General features: G+C 45.0%; 1 protein-coding gene across 2 annotated transcripts in view; it reads right to left on the bottom strand.

The window, feature by feature from the left end:
- Positions 1–21,446, bottom strand: part of THOC2 (THO complex subunit 2) — a 1,495,542-nt gene that overhangs the window by 1,413,631 nt on the left and 60,465 nt on the right. For both annotated transcript variants that reach the window (XM_078688746.1, XM_078688744.1), the window contains exons 2-4: positions 16,483–16,541; positions 6,154–6,245; positions 310–361 (exon numbers count right to left, since the gene is read on the bottom strand). In XM_078688746.1, coding sequence (XP_078544872.1) covers positions 310–361; positions 6,154–6,245; positions 16,483–16,541 — 203 coding nt within the window. The remainder of the gene's footprint in view (positions 1–309; positions 362–6,153; positions 6,246–16,482; positions 16,542–21,446) is intronic.

Below are 21,446 nucleotides of genomic sequence, written 5' to 3' on the forward strand. Positions count from 1 at the left end.
AATTACTGTACCAACAGTTAATTTTTAAACGTAATGATATATATGGGACTAGTTTTGCTTTTCTATGCACAATATGTATTTATTTTCTGTGTTGCTGCTTTTATGATTTTAAAATTTTGCTAAAATCGAATAAAGCTTTTCTACTACTACACAAGGTTGCAATGAAGACCAAAAGTATCAAATAGACAAGGTAAAGTTGCAGACCGCGTACGCTGCGAGTTACAACCACACAGGCTACATCAGCATAGTTACCAAGGTTGAAATAATTTAAAAAGCAACATTTGTCTGACAATAAAAAGGGTATATTACCTAATATACAGAACACATCTGCTAAAATTGAGGGCATGTCATCCCGAAGTTCCTAAATATGAGAAACAGGAAAATAAATTAAGTGCTAGAGAAAATAAACAAATACATGTCTAGATATTGCTCTGATTTACTACTATAACATTTATTGAAAATATATTTGATTCACATTATTGGACACTTTGGGACCAGTTGCCTGGCTTGCGTAAGAAGGTTAAGCAAATTAATTTCTACAACGTGATCCTTCATAAATGAAAACAAATTAATTAGGACAAAATCAACATGATATATGCAAAGCCTAACTAGCGGCACAAACGAACGAGAGAAATGAGCTCTTAAGCAACCCTAACACTATTTACAACTGACAAAGAAACAAATCTACAGCCTCAAAGTTTCTTTTTTTAGAAAATAAAGGTAATGTATGTTTTGAGGATCGGTGTGTCAACACATGAAACCAGGACTATAGTTAACTAATATTTGCAGCACTTCAAACTTATGATTACATCTTTCCTTATTCAAACATGAGAATCGCCCTTCCCCTGATATACAAAAGATAAGCAAATGTCATAGTACTACGATACTAGCCCTGAATGTGCGACTGTCCAACAAATAATTCAGAACACAGCCCTCCAAAACAATCATTTGCAATGCAATAGGTCTCGCATTACAGAAAGTTAGAGCTATTAGCGTTGCAAATGATAATGGTTTTTTTTTAACATCCCAGAAGTAGCTTAAGTAAGGGTGCAGCACCTTAAGTGCCTAATAGAGGTACATTTACAACTCCACAGGGACACCTTGTAACAGCCTGTGGTACTGCACCCTTTTCTTGCTTCATCGATTTTATTACTTATGCTTAGGCTTTCCTGTTTTTAGTTTCTATTTTTGGGAAATTCTGGTGGTGTTTTCTCAGTGTTTTCCAGTGATTTCAATACCTCAAAAAACAGTGCTTTTCAGTGGTTATTCACTTTTGCGCCATAAAAAACAACTGAAAGTGTTTTACCGATGTTTATGGAACGCTTTGCTTTTATTATTGCTTATTCCATTTTTCTTCAGAAATTGTATACTGCTCTAAATTTCAGAAGCTTAACAGTCATGAAATACTTTCCATTGCCCTTTGAGTCTGCAGCTCAGAATTTACAAGCATTTGCAATGCAATAGTTCTCGCATTTAAGCGAGTTTAAGCTATTCGCATTGTAAATGACAAAGCCTTTTATTTATGTGTTAAAAACAAAAATACAAGGCATTGTTATTTGCAATGTCAATAGCTCAAACTCGCATAAATGCGAGACTTATTTCATTACAAATGCTTGTTTTAAATGAAAGCGTGAATTGGTTACTCAGCAAGTCGGAAGTTACAGTCTGTGTTCCAGAGTCGCTACCCCTCTCCTGCTCAGAGAGTGTTGCATTGTATTGTATCATCGATATAGCGCCCTCACACGTGTGTGTGCGCGAAGTGCTGTTTGGCACTTCATTTGGTGTCTTTCAAAGGAATGGCGGACTGCGCACATATTGCATTTTCTGCGTTGTTCAATAATCTCCAATACAACACAGAGGATAGCTTATTGCTGTCAGAAACCTGTTTTCAAATTACCCCCTGCAGTTTCGAGAAATAAACCGCAAACTTAGAGGAAGGCACAGAAACACACACTTGGTCATTCTTTTAGCACTATAGGGACAGTGGAAGTGCATACCATATTGCATACTGCATACATGCTGTTTTGAACATGTTCGATTTTTAACATGCTGTTGTGGAATTATGTGCCTTGGAATTGTGTGGTGTGGAGTGGAATTGTGTGGTGGAATTATGAGGCATGGAGTGCAGTGAAATTGTGTGGATACAAATTATGTGGTATTGAGTGTACTGGAATTATGTGCAGTTGGATTGTGTTTTATGGAGTGTAATTAAGTTGAATGGTATTTTGTGTTGTGGGGTGGTATGTAGCAGAGTTTAATTGTGGTGTGTGCTGTTGAATTTTGTGGCATGATGTGTAATTCTGTGGTGCGGATTGGATGTATGTGGTGCGATGTGTGATTGTGTTGTTGAGCTGAATTATGTGGCTTGGTGTCAAATTATGTGGTGTGGAAAGGAACTGCTTGGAGTTGAATTGTGTGGCGTGGAACTGTGTTGCATTGAGTGAAATTATGCTGATTGGAAGTATGTGGCATGGTGTGGAGTGTATTTATGTGGATTACTGCTATGTGACAGAGTGGTTTTATGTGGGGTGTATTTATGTGATGTCGAGTAGAGGGTAATAATGTGAAGTTGAATTATGTTGTGTTGAGTGATATTATGCAGAGTGAAATTATGTTGGGTGGTTTTGAGCTGTGTGGTGGTGACATTGTGTAGTGTGGAATTGTGTGTCACACTAAACATACAGGTTTGCTACAAAGAATGAAAAACTGTGAAGGCGCGCTCCTATACCATGGAGGTGGGTGAGCCACTGAGAACTTGAAAGCTACTAAAAGCTCTAAAGCCACGGAAAAGCTCGGGCCGGTATCCGGTAGCGCTTCTTATTTAATGTCAAGCCCAAAACAAGCTGATTTTTATGTGGCTTCTTCTGATATTCATACCCTACCCTCACCAGAAAAGAGTTAAAAGCAATACATTAGATTTGAGATACAATGGAGAGGCACATAGCTACCCATTTAGTGAATGGCTTGTGCAGAGTTAAACCAGAATAAGCCCCTTGTTCAACACAATATCTCCTGCAAGTGACAGCGCATGCTTTGATGGAGGCGAGATCGAAAAACGTGCAAAATCAAATGGCAACTCTGTTAAAGTCTCTTGTGCCTTATTTTCCAGCAAAAAAAGCTAAACTGAAAACTAATGTCCAACATGATCAGGAAATGTTAGTTTTGAAACAAGACCTTGAATGTTTATGAATACCTAAAAAGTTACAATGTTGCCCCAACAATTACATTCTTTTGCACCTTTGGGAACACCCATTTCCACAACCTTAATTTCAAAATGTGTCACTGTTCTTACTTTCAGAGTATGCAAAGTGTTGAGTTACATTTACAAATGCCAGTGTTTACAGAAACTGATGACTTGAATTGGATTATGTAAATTGCACAACGAGATCACTCATTTTGGGCTGCAAGATTAACCTTGGTGCAAATAAGATAAAAATGGTTGAACTTAAAGGGCGATTTATGTGGAGATTCCATCAAGTTCATTTATTTGGGCTGCTGGGTCACAGTTGCTGACTGGTGAAAGGAGAAGTAATGTGACCTTCTAAAGGCTAATTGTCTGCTCTCCTTTTGCTTGCATTGTTTATTGGTCAGGTAATGCTGACTCGTGGCACTGCTAAGGAGTCCTTATTGGCAGTTTGTGCCTATTTGCTTGCCTGATTATCCCCCGTTCTTCAAATCTATTCTCATCCATTTTTAAAATGTCTCTTGCATGTTTTTCCGGCTCCCTTTATCGTGCCAAAGTAGGATTTTAATTTGGTCCTGGCATTTTTGTATTCTCCTTTCATGCCTCTTCGCATTGGTAATGTGGATTTGTTGACTTTGAAGACTAGATTACTCATTGCAATCATGGTATGGCATGCAGTCAGCACAGATCTCCCTCCGGCTGTGGTCCATGGATTGCAGCAGTTTCCCTGCCTATGTTTGTCCCAGCATGCTATACTGCTCTCACTGGCAGCCACTCATCAGTCTCTCTGTACATACTGCTAACTTTGAGTGATCAACATCACACTAACTGTTCTCTGACCACTAATACACTGTTTTTTTAATTTCCTTGTCAGCCCATGGCTGTAAAACCCGCCCATGGCTGTAAAACCCTTCTTTCACAAGGTGGCTCCTATTGCAACTGTCCAGGAAGCAATAGGAAGTGACACATTAGTTCTTCCTAAGCCATCACGGTCGCCTCTGAAATCCATAATTTTGTCACATTTTATTATGTTGCCACTGACTTCCTACTTCTTCTTAATACCGTGCATTGCACACCTTCCAGTGAATGTGAAAGCGGGTTTCCCTTCTGGTTACCTGCGTCTGGTTTCCTGTGTTTTTCTCCTTCATCTCTCCTTGAATTCTACTTCATCTCTCCCGGATTTCTGCTTCATCGCTTCTGTTCCTGGAATTTTGCTTCACCTCTCCTGCACTTGCTGAATCTGTTCATATACTCCGGTCTGGGTTTTGTGAATGCTAGTGATTAGGGAGAGTCTTCAGAGGAGAATGCAGCGGGCGGGTGTGAACAGGCAAGCTCAAAGGGCTGCAGCTCCCCCCAAGTCGTGTGTGTCAGCCCAGGTGAGAGAGCTTCCCGGGCACACACACAGCCGCGCCCATGTTGTTGGCAGGTCTTTAACCCCTTGGCTGCGGGGCACATTCCCCCGCTGTGCTGGGGGGCGGGAGGGTGCGTAAAGCGCCCCGGTGCTCATGACGAGGTCAGCTCGTCATGAGCTACGGCGCTCCGGTGCTCATGACGAGCTGAGCTCGTCATGGTCACACCCGTTCCCATGGAACGTTCAGCACAGCAGGGGAATCAGACAGCGTTCGAGCGCTCTACGGAACGGGCGAGGTCATGACGAGCTCAGCTCGTCATGAGCACCGGAGCGCCGTAGCTCATGACTAGCTGAGCTCGTCATGAGCACCCAAGGGGTTAAAAGACAATTTGCTTCTTAACAAGACTTTGTTGTTTTTCACCTAGTCTTGGAGACCCTGCAGCTCCACTCTGTCTATTTCTGGAAGCTAAAATGACGGCAGGCGCTCTGATCGTGTCAGCGAGTAGTGTGAGGCATAAGTGTTTTAAATGAGACATGGATTAAAAAATGTGGGCCTATTACTAAATGGTTGGGAAATGTCATCATAGAAAGATACAAATAAATTAAAAGGAAGGAATTAATTAATCACACATGCACACAGTCAGTGGCTGTATTGCAGCACCGCTCTCCCTTCTCTGAGTTGCTGTAACTCGAGCTCGAGCCACCGCAGGAATTACCGATTGCCTCGTGCCCCCTCAGAGAGTCCTGCACTGAGATGTTGACGGAAAAAATAAAGCCGGTCTTCCACCTTGTTAAGTAAATGGTCTTTTTAAAGACCTATGAAGTATTCGGGTGCGGCCGCAGTTAGACAGACGGCAGACAACAGCTCCTCTCCCCCTACGTGAGCCAGGCATGGGGCCTGGTGTTGCTCTGGCCCTTGGGCCATTCACACCTCGGCTCCCAATGAGAAGCAGTGTTTTCCCCTGACACCTCTGCGCCAGGCCAGCACAGGCAGGCCGTTTGTAATTCTTTGGCTCCATCAAGTGGCCAAAAGGCGCAATAACGATGAAAATCAGTGACACTCTGTTTAAACCGGGTCAGCTGATTTTCGTCCAGTAGGGTCTCTCAGGTACAGTCGGTTTAAACCGACTTCCGGACATCCGGATTTGCTTACATCTATACAGTATAGATGTAAGCAAGGCAGTACCTTGTAATCAACAATCAACAAGCATTGGCATAGCCAATAGGTCTCACTTTTGGAACCTTATAAGTGTTTAGCCATGCAACACTTCATGTTGTTGCATCAAGGATATAGTGCTGGATAAGTAAACACTTATAAGGTCCCAAAGGCGAGACCTATTGGCTATGCCAATGCTTGTTGATATACAGCTCCCCGATATTAAGGGATGGTGGTGCAGGAAGGATAAACTGATGTCAAATCAATTTAAGGAGTTATTAATATTTTTGGGATTACATTTAATGTCACATATGATCTCTGTATTCACTGAATTTGTAAAATGCATTTGTTGACTTTTTTATAACAGGTGTACATTTTCTCCAATGGATCTATTTAACATCGCAAACACCTTCAAAAATAACCAAATAAACACAAGGATTGATTTTTACAATATATACTTACTATAATATCTGTAAGAACATTAGCAGCTAGATCAGGCTTCAGGTTTCCACATATAACGAAGTAGGCAAGCTCATACAGTACCTGCTGGATTGCTGTAAAACAATTAGTAAAAACCTATTAAGTGGTAGGGCGCACAAAAATCTTACAGAATTTAAACATGGACACAAGAAAAGTACAGCGCATACAGGTCAGCAGGCAATTAAGTGTGGCAACTTTATGAACAAAAGATGATAAACTTTGTTTGCTCCAGTGCTGCAGCATATCGAGAACATTTCAATATGAAAGCGACCCTCTGAGCGAGGAGGATCATGCTTTGGAACGAACATTAAAAATATATCCATCATTTAATTCATCAATAATAATTTGGCAGCATGTAATATCTACTGCCTACGTATTGCAGAAACATGCAGCCAGATTGGACTATATAGCTGTATATGAGTTTCAAAGGAAAGTAATTATACAACAAGTTCTGTGGCGTCTAACTACTGTAAAATCACTACACAAGCGAAAAACCTATTTGGAATGGCCCAATGTGGATTGAGAGCAGGCCACAGTAATGAATATGCAGTACTCACTGTCACTGATGGCATCCGCACCAGCAATAAAGGCCATCCCTGCCTCCTCATCCTTCTAGATGTAAACACAGCCTTTGACAAAGTTAATAAAATTATGCTTGACATTTTGAAAAACAGGATTAGCCTTGTGATATGATGTTACAGTGGATCCATTCATATATCTCAGAATGCTCACAAACAGTCAACCCTAGAAATAATTATTCCTAACCAGAGCATGGGTCTCATGAGGTGAGACACACAAAAGGGATCCAGGAGCAGCAAACATTAAGGGTTATAACCATTCTTGCAGTTCACTGCAAGAAGCACTTGAGTAGAGGTGGAAGTATACACCCACCCAGCAGTAGGTGACAGATTAAAAATGTACAGAGCTGAGGCAAGTCTAAAGCCAATGGCTAAAAGAAGCAGGTTGAAGAAAGCAATGGTCTGAAGGGGTAGATACAAAACCTATGTACAATGTACATTATTGCAATCTACTATTTGATCACATAAGGTGACAACTCAGTTCTGAAAATATGATCACATTGATCCAGTGCTGGTCTTCCTTGAATGGTTCTCAATTTAAGCACACTTCACTGTGAGTACTGCCTGCCTTAAACCATCATACTTGACAACCATCAGCCTTTTCAGAAGGCTCTTGCTGACTCTACTGCAAATACTGAAAACCGCTCCACGGACCTCACTTCAGAAAAAAATATACAGATCATTTTCAGTAACAGCCCTAAAGTAGTGAATGCTCTTCCACTCCTGGAATTTTATAAGCTATATTTGAGACAAATTTACATTTGCTGATTTGGGTGCATTTCTATCAGAAACGTACATCACTTACCAACCACAACATATCTGTGAGGTATTACAGGATGTGTAATAGAAACCTTTGTGAAAGGGTTCTGCGTAAACCTGGTGGAAAATGTGCTATAGTACAAGACATCACAATCACCAAATAAGAACATCATATGGGACCAGAGATAGATATCACAATTTTCTGAGCTCTAACGAAAACATAGTTAAAGATGAAAACCATAAAAAAGCCTAATGCAGGCACACGCTGAGGCAGAACTTGGGCTGCCATATAACTAGGGAAAGGATATTCTACATACAGAATGAATACCAGCTGCCTTAGAAAACGCTATTATGAATACAACATAGCCATAGTGGCTTTACCCTGGTGCTCCTTTTCAATTAGGCATCAACGTTCTAACTGCTGCACTCCTCCCTGAATTTTGTTTCAATTACTCCACTCACAATAATTACACATGCACGACCTCATTTATCTACTCCAAGCGTATTAGGTGTATAACTTCTTCTAAAAATGTTCCTCATTTTTGTTACAATAAACATTTCTCCTTCCTTTTAAAAATGGTCACTGCCATCATTCATATAATGCTGGAATGTGGACGTTGGGAATTCATGTTTTCAATCCAAGAAGCTTTTCTGCAATTCTAAAATTCCATTATGAATATTGTACTTGTTAACCTAAACGTGCCCTGCACTTTTTCTGTAATTATGATATCATCTGTAACAGTTTCCTTAATTGCTCTACCCTGTAGCTATTATTTGGTTATTAGTTCAGTAATAATTTATATTCTGTGATGTTCTGTAATATCCTCAAAGTGCCACTATGCCTGTTTACTGCACGCCACATGACATGGACTCCATTTGTAAAATGCTATATTACCTTTAAAAAACTTAAAATCAACATTATGATTATTAGTCTACTTGTTATCTTTCCAAAATCCTGTTAATAGGTGATATTTATAGGAGTTGTGGTGTTCTAAATGGGATTCAGACAGAAGTGATTAATTTGATTTTGGAATCTGCTTTGTCCTTCACAAATTACTGCACACTGGTAAAAATAATATATAGATACATTTGTACTTCTAAGAAATATTGGGCTATTAGTATATTAGTTGAGGGGATAGGTACCCAAATCAAGTAATAACCTCAATCCTTGCCAGGGTGAGTGAACCCTTAAAGTCACTAAATTATTCGCTCAACCCCTGGTAGTTATGGCACAGAGCAAATAAGTTTAAATTAGAGGCAATGTGCAGTACTAAAGTTGAAATGCAAAACAAAAGTAATAAGAAACAGAGCAAAATATAATTCGCAACATGTCAAAAATCGAATAAGGGGGACTAGACATATGGATTTTCAAGTTTTAAGTAGCAATAACGGAAAGAAGCACAAAGTGCAAATAATAGTCAGTGGTCGCAGTACAAGACCTAGGCGCAATTTGACGCAGGCAGCGATGGAGCTCAGGTTGGATACCTTAACTAAGTGCATCTTGGTCAGAGATTTTACGTTCTGACTTAAGTCCTTTAAGTCCCAATCCTTCACAGCAGTACACTAAGTCTTCAGGACCTATGGAGAGACTCACAGGCTGTCAAGCCAAGTACAGTTCAGGTCCAGTTGCCACCGATCACCTGAGCAGTTGCAAGTAAGGCCTCTTGTAGCTTGTTGTATGCCTGTAGATTTAACAGTAGGCCAGCCTTATGACCCTTGGAGTTCACTTCTTTTCCCTAGGTATAAGAGAAAGCAGGTCCAGTCCTTTAGGGCTCTTTTCAGGCCTTAGAAAGATGATTCAGCCTTCTGCCGATATTCCAAATGTCCAAGATAGTCCTGAAGTGGGAGCATGGAGTCGCTACATTTAAGCCTGAAAATTGTTTGTGTGTGGGTAAGACCCCATGGCACACCTTACCAAGTAGGGTTTAAGGTTCCCAGGGCCAACCCTCCCACCTTATGCATTTTCAAAATGGCAAAAGTCTTCAGCTACACTACACTTGGGCGCTGTGGTGGGGAGGGGGGTTAAGGGAATTTGAGATGCACAATGGCCATCCTAGTTTCCCACTTCGAACACAAAAACGCAGTTTGAGGCAGGTGCTTTACCCACAAAAATGTAAGACAGGAGTCTGGTAGAATAACAGCTAAGTTTTCGGGAACCAGACTTCAGATAAACATGAATTGTGTTGGCATCCTGTTCTCGCTCATTTAAGTGCACCCCAAGTGTTATATATATACACAACAGCAGACCTGTCAATCAGCATGTGTCTCTCCAGCAGGATTTGCCCCGTAACTTTAAAAAAAGCCCACTGTGATTGGAACCTGCCTCGCTGAGGAGACAAAAGAAGGGCCCTGCTGAAGTATCAGCTTACATTTGCCTGTGACTTGGAAGGTCTCTTTGAAGTGTGCCTCAAGTGTCATGTGAAAAATTCCAGCAGACCTAACAATCTGAATGGAACGCTCTAATATCAAAGAGGATTCTCACAGCCCCATCTAAATATTCTGTCAGGTTCAGAGTGGTCATCTGTGCCCATTCAGGTCCGCCTATTTGCTCCTAAAAAAACATTTCACACAAATTCAAATACTAATCACTGGTTGGCAGAAGTGGGACAGCAAAATGTAGATATGGCTTCCAGGGACTTATGGCAAGAAAAAGGTAACTCACTGAAAGTTATTTTTCCGGAATATCTAGAAAGAAAACTCACCATTTAATAGGGGCTTAATAACAATTAAAAATCATTTTTGTAGCTAGTCCCGCTATCGAGATATAGCATTAGTATATGATAATGCATCTCAGTGTTATTTGGACAGGTAGAATTTGCAGTTTAAAACTGCATATCCAGGCTTCAGAGAGTAGGCCTGCAGTCGTAATTACACTATCATGTAGTGGATGGTACAATGGGGGCTGCAGTGGTGTAGTGACACATTTAAGTTACAGGCACTGGGTATACTTTGTATGATGTACACTAGGGACTTCTAATCAAGTTAAAATATGCCAGTTAAGGGTAGCCCAACTTTAGAATGTTGAAAGGAGAAGGACAGACACTTTACCACTGGCTTGCAGGGGTAGAGCACACAGTTCTACAGCAAGAAAAAATATAGGGTCCAGCACTGCTGACGACCTACCTGGAGGGTCACTCTTGCCACGGGGATTACTGCTGGGTTCCTGACGCTGGTTGTTTCCCTCGCCGCCGCTGCTCACCACCTAGCACGGCCGCCGTGGGGGGAAACTACAGCTCCCAGCGAGCTCGACACTTAGCACCGCCCACTTCCTGGTCAGTCGCGCCCGGAGGCGCATAAACGGAGAGAGCTCCCACAGAGGAGCGGGGGACACTGCTGACGACCTACCTGGAGGGTCGCTCTTGCCACGGGGATTACTGCTGGGTTCCTGACGCTGGTTGTTTCCCTCGCCGCCGCTGCTCACCACCTAGCACGGCCGCCGTGGGGGGAAACTACAGCTCCCAGCGAGCTCGACACTTAGCACCGCCCACTTCCTGGTCAGTCGCGCCCGGAGGCGCATAAACGGAGAGAGCTCCCACAGAGGAGCGGGGGACACTGCTGACGACCTACCTGGAGGGTCGCTCTTGCCACGGGGATTACTGCTGGGTTCCTGACGCTGGTTGTTTCCCTCGCCGCCGCTGCTCACCACCTAGCACGGCCGCCGTGGGGGGAAACTACAGCTCCCAGCGAGCTCGACACTTAGCACCGCCCACTTCCTGGTCAGTCGCGCCCGGAGGCGCATAAACAGAGAGAGCTCGCTCCGCGTCGCGGACGCGCGCGGGCGGCGCCGGGCTAAGCCCGGGCAAAGGGCGGGCCCTCTGTGGCCCTCAGAGGACCTGAGGAGGACGGGGCGGGCCACCCCACTTGGTCCTATCATAAGAGGTACAGAGACATTATACCTTATACATAATTATGTTCAATTGCCCAGTGTCGTAATCGGGCCTTACGTAGTCCACCCATGATGACTATTTGGGAAGACCTTAATGCCGTGTGCGGCACAAACTATGTCCCTGATATACTAACCCCCCCCAGAGTGGGGAAAGACACTGATCTCATAAACTGTACCACCCAGGCTGTACCCGTATCCACCGATTTAATCCTGTTTAACAACGAAGAGAATCCATTAAATGTCGATCTGATGTGTTGTAGCTCCTCATCCTTCCCTGCCAATCCAATTGTATTAACGCCATCTAAAGCAGGGACTACATTAAATAATCCTGTTCCCCCCCTTCAATCGACCCTATTGGCTCAATTTGAGCGATTGCTGAATGTAGCTCTGTTACCCCTGGTTACTAAAATTAAGGAGTTGGGAGACAGGTTGACCAGTGTTGAACAAATAGTAAAAAGGATTTACCCACCAACTGTAAATTCTGCTGTTTCCCCACGTTCCACGCTCTCTACAAACCCTGACAAGCCTACTTCCACTGAACACAGGAAAGCACGAACAATTGACTCTTCCTTGAGCATACCCTTTCCAAGGGGCCGTAATAACACTCCAAAGCCTACTAGTGCCCCTTTCAAAGCCTCTAGGTATCCTCAAGTAAAAAGGCATCGAATAAATTTACCCCCTGAAGCTGCCCCCTACGTGTCCGTTCTTTCCGGGGTGCCTGAACTTGGTCAGGGCAATCACGAAACAAGCGAGGATCTGCTAAATAAGACCATCTTTTGGCTTAACAACAACAGACCGCTGCCGCCCGCCTTAGATGGCGGAATTTTGAGCGTCAGGAGGGTGGGGTGGTTAGGCAGATTGCCTAAAGACATTTCGGGAGACCTGATATTAATCAGATTTAAACACAGGAACATTGTCCCCTATTTAAGACTTTCTCAACCAAAACCTGGAGATGGCCTTATTTCTACTTGGGATTTGTTTGATTTTTACCCGGGCCCCAGAGTACTGAACAATAACACTTGGTGAAAGGGGACTCTGTTGACCACGTGGTATTACTCTGCACCACATTAGTTAGTTTTTAAACAACTGTTGAGTCTTATACACAGGCATGTAAAATGGAAAAAGCCCAATATGTTCTTAATAATTGTATTTCTCTATGTATCAAGGCCCTAATCGATTGCTTCTTTTTTTATTAACTTTTAATCATGCTAAGATTGGTTCTCCTGATCTTGCTTTTTGAATGGTAATGATTTCTCCGATACATTTTTCCATTTCTATTTACTTATTTTAATGAATTGATCAAACTATTTGTTTTAAATTATTTTCTGTATTTGTATGCTTGTATGATATTTTATGAAATATCGAATAAAGCTTATTTGAGATATAGGGTCCAGCAAAAAGAGAAAAAACCCAGCAGATCACACAGAAATTTTTTATTTTCTACAGTATTCTTTTCCAAAAAACTGTTTGTGTGAATAATAAACCAGTTGTAATCAATGTTACCCCATTTAATGGTGAGGGGGATAACACTTTTTGAAGGACTTGCTCCTTTCACGGCGCAGCTTCATGTGGTAGCTGCTGCTGTTCCCATTGCTGCTGCTGGGCAGGTGTTTGAGGCCCTTCTCCACCCGCAGGCTCCTGTCTGCGCCTCATCCCTTGTGGTAGAGTGGCACTGCTCTGCTGCTTGACTGCCCTTCTGTCTCTTTCTGCTTTTCTCTGCCTTTTGTGCTTTTTGCTTTTCATTTTTTTCTGTTTGTTGCCCCTACGATCCCCACAACCCTCCAGTGACCCTTCCCTGCTCCCGTTCTTTGCCGCCTCCCAGCTGTTTAGCCCGCCCCGAAGCACTAATTAAAGGTGTGCTAAAGGCAAGCCATTCTGCGCCAGTCGGCGCCAACCGCCAGGGACCCTAGTTCTCAGACCTTTCATCACTACAAAGGAAGCACCCTCAACTCGGGACACCACACCACCTGTCATCTAGCGTCACCAAAGGAGAGCCATGGACCCTTGCCTGCCGAAACTGCAACCACATCTTCACCTATAGCAAAACACCACCTCTTCTCGCCCACACAGCCCAACAGTGCACCTGACTGGCTCAACTGCATCCTCCTCAACGTGTGATCCCTCCACAAACAGACCACAGAAATCTAGAACCTCCTCGATGCCGCCTCTTCAGACATTGCCTTCTTCACAGAAACCTAGACCAACCACAGTTCTGAACCGGACCTCGCCATCCCCGACGGCTACAAAATCACCCGCAAGGACTGCGCTGCCGACCCACCAGGAGGATGCATCACCATTGTTCACAAGAACACCCTCCGACTGACCAGGCACTCAAAGGACTAAACGACCACCATGGTTCACCTCCACTTCCAGATCAGCCACTAAAACCTCCCTCCGCAGCACCCAGGCTCTCGCATCCACCGAGTACACCCTACTCCGAGACCTCAACTTCCACCTGGACAACCCTATTGATCAGAACACCGCGTCACTACTGGAGAACCTCTCCAACATTAGACTCAGACAGATAGTGACTGCACCGCCCCCACAGCCAGACACACGCTCACCCCTATTTTCTCCACCAGCGGGAACATCACCTACAGCCACACCACTGAACTCCTCCAGATTGACCAACCACTGCGTACATCTCAGTTTCGCCACACCCACAGTACACCACCGTCCTCATCGTCACCCACTACCCCCTGTCGCAGCTGGAACAAGGACACCGAAGGAGGCCTCGTTGACCTCCTCGACATGGCCACCCCTCCAACACCAACAGATGCCAACACCGCAGCATGCAACATTCACCGATGGATCTCCAACTGCGTTGACACTCTGGCACCCCTCAAGAAGACACCAGGCCAGCAACACTCCAAGAAAATCAGCTGGTTCACTTCTGTTCTAGACGAGTCCAGAAGCACCTGACAACAACTTGAGAAGAGATTGAGGAACAACAAAACCCTGGAAACCCAGGCAACCTTCAAATCTGCCGTCTCAAGACCACAAAGAAAACTGCCTTCCAAGACGGGATAAACTCCAATGCACACAACAGCAAAGAACTCTTTGCCATTGCCAAGACATTCGCCAGGCCCAACAGCGAGACCACAGACATTCCACCCTCCCAAGACCTCTGCAACAAACTCGGCACCTTCTTCCACCAGAAGAGCAGGCATATCTACGACAGCTCCGACACCCAAGACCCCGCCACTACGCCCACCACCACCGCAGTTAACCAGGCCGCACCCCAACAGATCGTGCTCAACTGGACACCACTCACTACAGATGACACACTCAAGACCATGAAGAGCATCCACTTAGGAGCCTCATCGGATCCTTACCTGCACCACATCTTCCACAGAGCAGCCGCCTCCATCGCCCCCGCTTCGCGCACCATTAACTGCTCCATTGAAACCGCCACCTTCCCCGACTGGAAACACGCAGAGATCAACCCCCTGCTAAAGAAACCATCCGCTGACCCAACAGACCTCAAGAACTTCAGACCCATCTCCCTTCTCTTCCCAGCAAAGGTCATCAAGAAGGCCATCAACGCCCAACTCTCAGTTCATCGAAGAGAACCACCTTCTGGACACCTCCCAATCCAGTTTCCGAAGCAACCACAGAACCGAGCCTGCACTCATCGCCACCACCAACGACATCCGCTCCCTCGACAGGGGCGAAACCACAGCACTCATCCTACTGGACCGCTGAGCCACCTTCGACACCCTAATCAGAAGACTCCACAACGCCAGCATTCGAGACAAGGCACTGGACTGGTTCCACTCATTCCTGACTAGCTGAACACAATGAGCCAGACTACCCCTGTTTCTCTCAGAACCTACAGAGATCAGCTGCAGAGTTCCCTAGGGCTCCTCCCGGAGTCCCACCCTCTTCAACATCTACATGGCTCCCCTCACAGCCATCGTCAGAAGTTACGGACTAAACAGTCTCCTAAGCCAATGGCACCCAGCTGATCATCTCCCTCACCTACGAAGCCACAGCCGCCAGAATCAACTTTCACAACGGAATGAAGGCAGTTGCTACCAGATGCAAGACAGCTGCCTCAAGCTCAACTCGGACAAAACCGAAGTGCTCATCCTGGGACCTACAACCCACTCAGCCTGGAAAGACTCTGGGTTAATCGCCATTCTAGATGCTCCTGACACCCCCACGGACCATGGATGTAACCTCGGCATCATACTGGACTCCTCAATCTCAATGAACCACCAAATCAACGCAGTATCCAAATCCTCCTTTCACAGACTCCGCTTGCTTTGAAAGACATTCAGATGTCTCTACACAGAATCCAGAAAGATGGTCACCCATGCACTCACCAGTAGACTGGACTACAGCAACGCACTATACGCCGGTATCACCCAGACACAGTTCAGGAAACTACATAACCAGCAGTCAGACTGGTTCTCGACAACCCCTGCCGCAGCCAGATGACAACACCTCTGACAACTCCACTGGCTCCCGATCAACAAAAGAATCACCTTAAAGTTCCTAACACATGCCTACAAGGCCCTCCACGACGCAGGACCAGAATACCTGAACCACCACCTTGCGCTCCAAACACCTGCCAGAAAACTCTGCTCCACCCAACTCGCCCTGGCCTCCGTCCCAAGGATCCACAAGATCAGAACCGGAGGAAGATCCTTCTCCTACCTCGCCGCCAAGACCTGGAACACCCTGCCCCTCCACCTCAGGCAATCCACATCATTGACCCAATTCAGGAAGGACCTCAAGATTGGGCTCTTCAACTGAACCTCCAAACTGAGATGGATCAGCAGCCCTATCCTCCACCTCCCCAGAGCCTTGAGACCCTCACGAGTAACTGCGCTTTACAAACCCTGGATTGATTGAAAACAGTAGTTGGCATTACTTGTGCATATAAAGTTATAGAAATTCTTACTCCAGTAGCATTCTATAATCAATGAAAAATACACAACAGATATATAAGGTACCATAAGACCGCAATAAAAATCTCTAAATTATAGTGGTAGAGCAGAAAGGGAGCAGCATTTCGAATACCTTGCTAAGTATGGGAATTTGCTATGTTTATTCTGATGAAAAAATAATTCTAATACATACCAGTAAATGTCATATTTTCAGGGGCTTTATTTTCACTCAGACTTCGACATAACTCAACACTGTTAAAAGGAGAAGATACAGATGTAAAAATTACAAAATGCTTAAACTACACACAAATATGCAATCAGGTGTTAAAGATTTTAATCATACTGTGAAAAAATGCACTTAAAAGAATAAACAAGAAGAATAAGTAATTTGTCTCCAGTAACATGCTCTCTGGTAGAGGCCATCCAAGCACAGATACCTTACCTTACAATATTCACCAGGTGTCAGACTGAATCTGGATATTTTTGAGCAGGACCTCTGCGTGCTGATAGGTGGTTTATTCGGCTCCGCGACGGTGGTGTCATCCACTCCAGAAATTATGTGAGCGGTGCCTATAGAGGCGTCACAACAGAGTGCTGACTTCTGTTTCTTTTCGTAATATTTCCTCACCAGAAGCACAGAGCCATAACAGATCACTGATGCACCAGTGTGCAGAAACTAAGGACCTACGAGGGTGGCTCTACGTAGAGAAATCCTTTCACATAGCAGATTAGATGGGAGAGTTGTAAAGAAATCGGAGGATAAATAGTCTCCAACAGAAAAGGAGTTACCGATAGCAAGAAACTTTTTCATCTCATAGAGACTTTTAGCCGCAGATTCCTTAAATTATAACAGATACTCAAACAACATCTCCCGAGAGGCGGAACTGAGGACAGATTTAGACTAGAAAGTACAGGAGCACCGAACAGGCAAAGAGCTCGTCACAATTGACCTGGCTGCCCGGTTACCTAGCACTACTTCCTGGACAGAGTCGCCCACATTGCCGCCTAATTGATGTCCAGGACAGGGCTCTGCAAGCTAACGCTTTGATGGAAACCTTGGCTGATGGAATCTCTGATGTAATTAGCATGCAAATCCTCAGGGGGATGCTTCTTGGCCAGTGTGTGGCAAATTCTAAAGCAGAGCACAATCCATATTGAGATGGTCTATTTCAGCACAGCCCTTCCTTCCTTCACCTAGATAAACCTAAAGAAGAGTTGATCGTTGTACTATCAATGTAGAAAGATTACCTCTTTTTGGCCCCAGGAGGTGGAGTCTCTCCTCTTTGGAAGGGCGACACTGAGCAAAGAAGGTAGGCAGTGTGATTGTCTTGCTTATGTGAAAAGTTATCACAAATTTCAGCAAGAAAGAGGTACGTGTTCTCAAAATCTGTTTGTGTGGGGGGGAAAAAAAGACGTGCCAGTTCACTAACCCTCCTGGCAAATGTAATGGCCACTAGAACAGCTATTTTAATGCTCAAAAGGAGACAATGTCAATAGTGCAAGGGCTCCAAGGGCGAACAAATAAAGAAGGTCAAGACTAGCTTCAGGTCCCATTGGGACATGATTCAGGGTTTTGGAAAAAAAAGCATGTTGTAGTCCTTTTAGAAAACGTGTCACAATAGGGGACTTACACAGAGAGGGCTGATCCGGCAATGAATACAACCGACAGATGCCCATTAACTGTGTTCAAAGCAAAGCCTTGCCAGGCTAACACAAAAACAAACAACAAAACCTCAGACAAATGTACAGAAAGATGACCAACATTTTTGGAAGCACACCAAGCCACAAATTAGTCCCAGCAGCAGGCAAATACTGTCTTGGGTGAGACGCCGGACTGCCGCAATGACATCAGACTTCTATAGGGAGGTCAAAAACTGTCAACTGCTTCCTTTCAATCTCCATGCATGAAGGTGAAGCATACGTAGGTTCAGGTGCAGGACCCTGCCCAGTGCTACAACAGTCAACCCTCCTGAAGGGGGAGCCTGCCCGGAGGACCGATGCTCATACTCAGGAGTTCAGGACACCATAATCTCAGTGACCAATCCGGAGACACAAGAATTACTTTGGACAAGTCAGTTCTGATCTTCTTGAGAACTCTGGGCAGGAGCAATATCGGGGAAAAGTGTGTAGAAAACCTGAGCTCCACTCGAGACAAAGTGTTTATGAGCAAGAGTACCCTAGGAAACTCCAGCATGCAGAAAGGCTGATATTGCAAGTTCTCCCCAATCGCTCTAGAGACCTTGCACCACTTTCGGAAGGAGAGACAATTCGTGATCGGGTAGGCTTCGACGGCTGAGTTCGTCAGCTTTGGCATTCAGAGAACCTGCCAGATGTTTAACCACAAGAAATAGGTCAGGATGTTCCAGACAAGTTTGTTGTGATACCACATGGTCGTTGTGTTGTCTGTGAACACTTGAACCATCCTTCACTTGATAGAAGGAGTTTAGGCTTTCAATACCAGGCAAATTGCTCTTTATTCCACCAGAGTGATGTGGAGTCAGAGACCAGAGTCATCTGATCTCCATCTCTCCCAATTGGCCGCCCCAACACAGGAGTATGAGGGACGCCCGACTGCCACAATGACATCAGACTTCTGTAGGGAAGTCAAAAACGGTCAACTGCTGTCAGTCACTGCTGTCAGCTCTGGGTGGGAAAAGCAAAATGGGCTGCCGCTGAACCAATCTGTTCATCAGGCACCACTGCGGACCTTTTGTAGTTCCCTCCGATATCTTGGCAATGTCGGAGAGATTCTTATAATGTTGCGCCGACTGGGTCCCTACATCCCCTCGGCAGAACCCGCATATGCCATTGAGATGGTGGTACCAGCAGGATGAGAGTCAGTCGGACCAAAATCCAGGATAGAGGATGAAACATCAGAATCCTATCCTTCATGGAGGCGAGTTCAGGAGATTCAGGCTAAGCCCAAAATTGTGCTGTATCTAGAATGGCTCTGATTAGATGGAGTATCTAAGAGGGAGTCAGTTGTGACTTTGGCATGTTGAGAGTGAACCCCAACATAAGCAAGAGGTCTGCCGTAGTGTGGGAGGTGGGAGATGAGTGCCTGCGGTGAGAGCGCCTGAAACAGCCAGTCATCAAGGTAGGCGAAGATTGGAACCCCTCACCTCCGCAGATGTGCTGCAATTATCGCCATCACCTTGGTGTACACCTGAGAGGCGCCGGTGAGGCACAAATAGAGCATAGTGAACTGAAAGAAATAGTGGTCCACAGTGAACCACCAGTAATGCTTGTGGCCAGGCAGAATGGGGATGCAGAAGTACGCATCCTGCAAGTCCAGCGCTACCATCCAGTCTCCAGGATCCAGGGCAGAGAGAACCTGAGCCAACATGAGCATCTTGAATTTCTCCTTCTTCTAATATAAGGCAAAGTCCTCTGTCCGTCTTGAGCACAAGAAAGTAGTGGAAATAGCAACCATGACCAACTTCTGATGCAGGCCCTCTCTTGATGGATTCTTTGGCCTGTACATCCTGACGGAGGAGAAAGAGGTGGTCCTCCGTCAGCCAGTTTGGGGATGGTGGTAAGGATGGCAGGGTTTCTAATAAAGGGATGGAGTACCCTGCTGAACAACTTGCAGTACCTACTTACCTACAGTTAGATACTGCCAATGGGGCAGATGAAGTTGGATCCTGAAGCCCTGTGAGTGCTTATGATAGTAAGAGGGCAAACTAAAGGGGTTTGAGGTGGCGGCTGGCGAGGGGGTGGTGGACCACAGCACAAGGCTGGTTGAAGAAAGCATCCTCCTGCCCAATGTTTTCAGCCCACCACCAACTTCCTTACCTCTTACCGGCTGCCTCCCCATCACTTTCCTGTTCCCCCGTCCCCCCTTTTAGTTTTGCTGTGGCTGGATTGTGGATACTGTCCTTCACCACCACTCCCCACAGTGACTGACTTTCCAGACGAGCAGCCTCTGGAAGACACAGGGTCGTTATTGCAATAACTGATGACCCCGTGGTAGACCCTACTCATTGCTCCCAAGTCTGAAATGAACTCTCAGCCTGATCCACCTGCCTTCCTGAGCGAGGCCACCCATCCCACGGACCAGCTAAGTGGAGATCCTATTTACTTAGCAACTTGGTTATGATGTTTCTTTGCTGTACTACATCTGAAAATCTAACCATAGGTTGCAAAGGTACCCTGCCTTTTAGATTCCCAATGCGGTGGTGTGGTAGGGAAAGTGCCAGGGTTACTTTAGGAGGTGGAAGCCTGCACAACCAGACTCTCCAGGGTGGGGTACTAGGAGAGGAAAACTGTCACCTGGAGTGAGGCGATAGCGGCGGGCAATTGTCCAGTGGAAGGAGCCCTTGTGCAGGGCTTGGCCCATGTCCCGAGCAGGACATCTGCGAGAGATTCACTTAAAGAGATGAAAGGTTCTGCGGCTGAAGCACCTCTGTCAAGACATTTATCTTGACCACCACTGAGGGCAACTTAAGGTCCAGGACCTCATCCGCCAGCGTTCCCAACATGACAAAGGAAGCCCCTTCCTCCATAGTCATAATAGAAAGAGAGAACAGTGTCTGAGAAAGTGTCCAGACTACGGACATCCGGCAGGTCCTCATACCAGTTGTCCTAAGGCTCTATGAAGGGGTACAGGTGACTATAGAGCTCCTTCCAAATCATAGTCCTCACAGGGCCGGTCGAGAAGAAAAAAAAAAGTCAATCTCCAACTCTGGGGGTCGAATTCCTCAATGTATATGGTACAATATAAAGAATGACAAATTGGTATGAAAGAAACCTGTGCATTTGTGAAATGTACATAGGATACTAACTTTAGGAACAGTGGTTATTTGTAGTCCTTTGAATTTGGGGTTACCCATATTATCATATGATTCGGAGGACATTTTGCAAAATGTCTTTCTTTGCAAACTGGCTTAAATTTGGAGGCCACAAATGCAGAGAAACCGAATTGGTAACAACAAGTGTTCTGCTATTGTGTTCGTAAGCATCACCTAGCAGAACCCATTATTTATTTTTATACAATGAGGGTAGCAGCGGATGTTGGGCCCTAGAATATCCAGCACGTAGGGAAACCTATCAGACCCACATATTCCTGAAAACCAGACACCTAGGAGAGACCAGGGTTAGGTCACTTGTGTAACTCTCACCAAGTTGTCTTATCGAGAAGCTCTTGCAAACATCAAA

The sequence above is a fragment of the Lissotriton helveticus genome, chromosome 4_1, assembly GCF_964261635.1.
Source record: "Lissotriton helveticus chromosome 4_1, aLisHel1.1, whole genome shotgun sequence".
Lineage (NCBI taxonomy): Eukaryota > Metazoa > Chordata > Amphibia > Caudata > Salamandridae > Lissotriton > Lissotriton helveticus.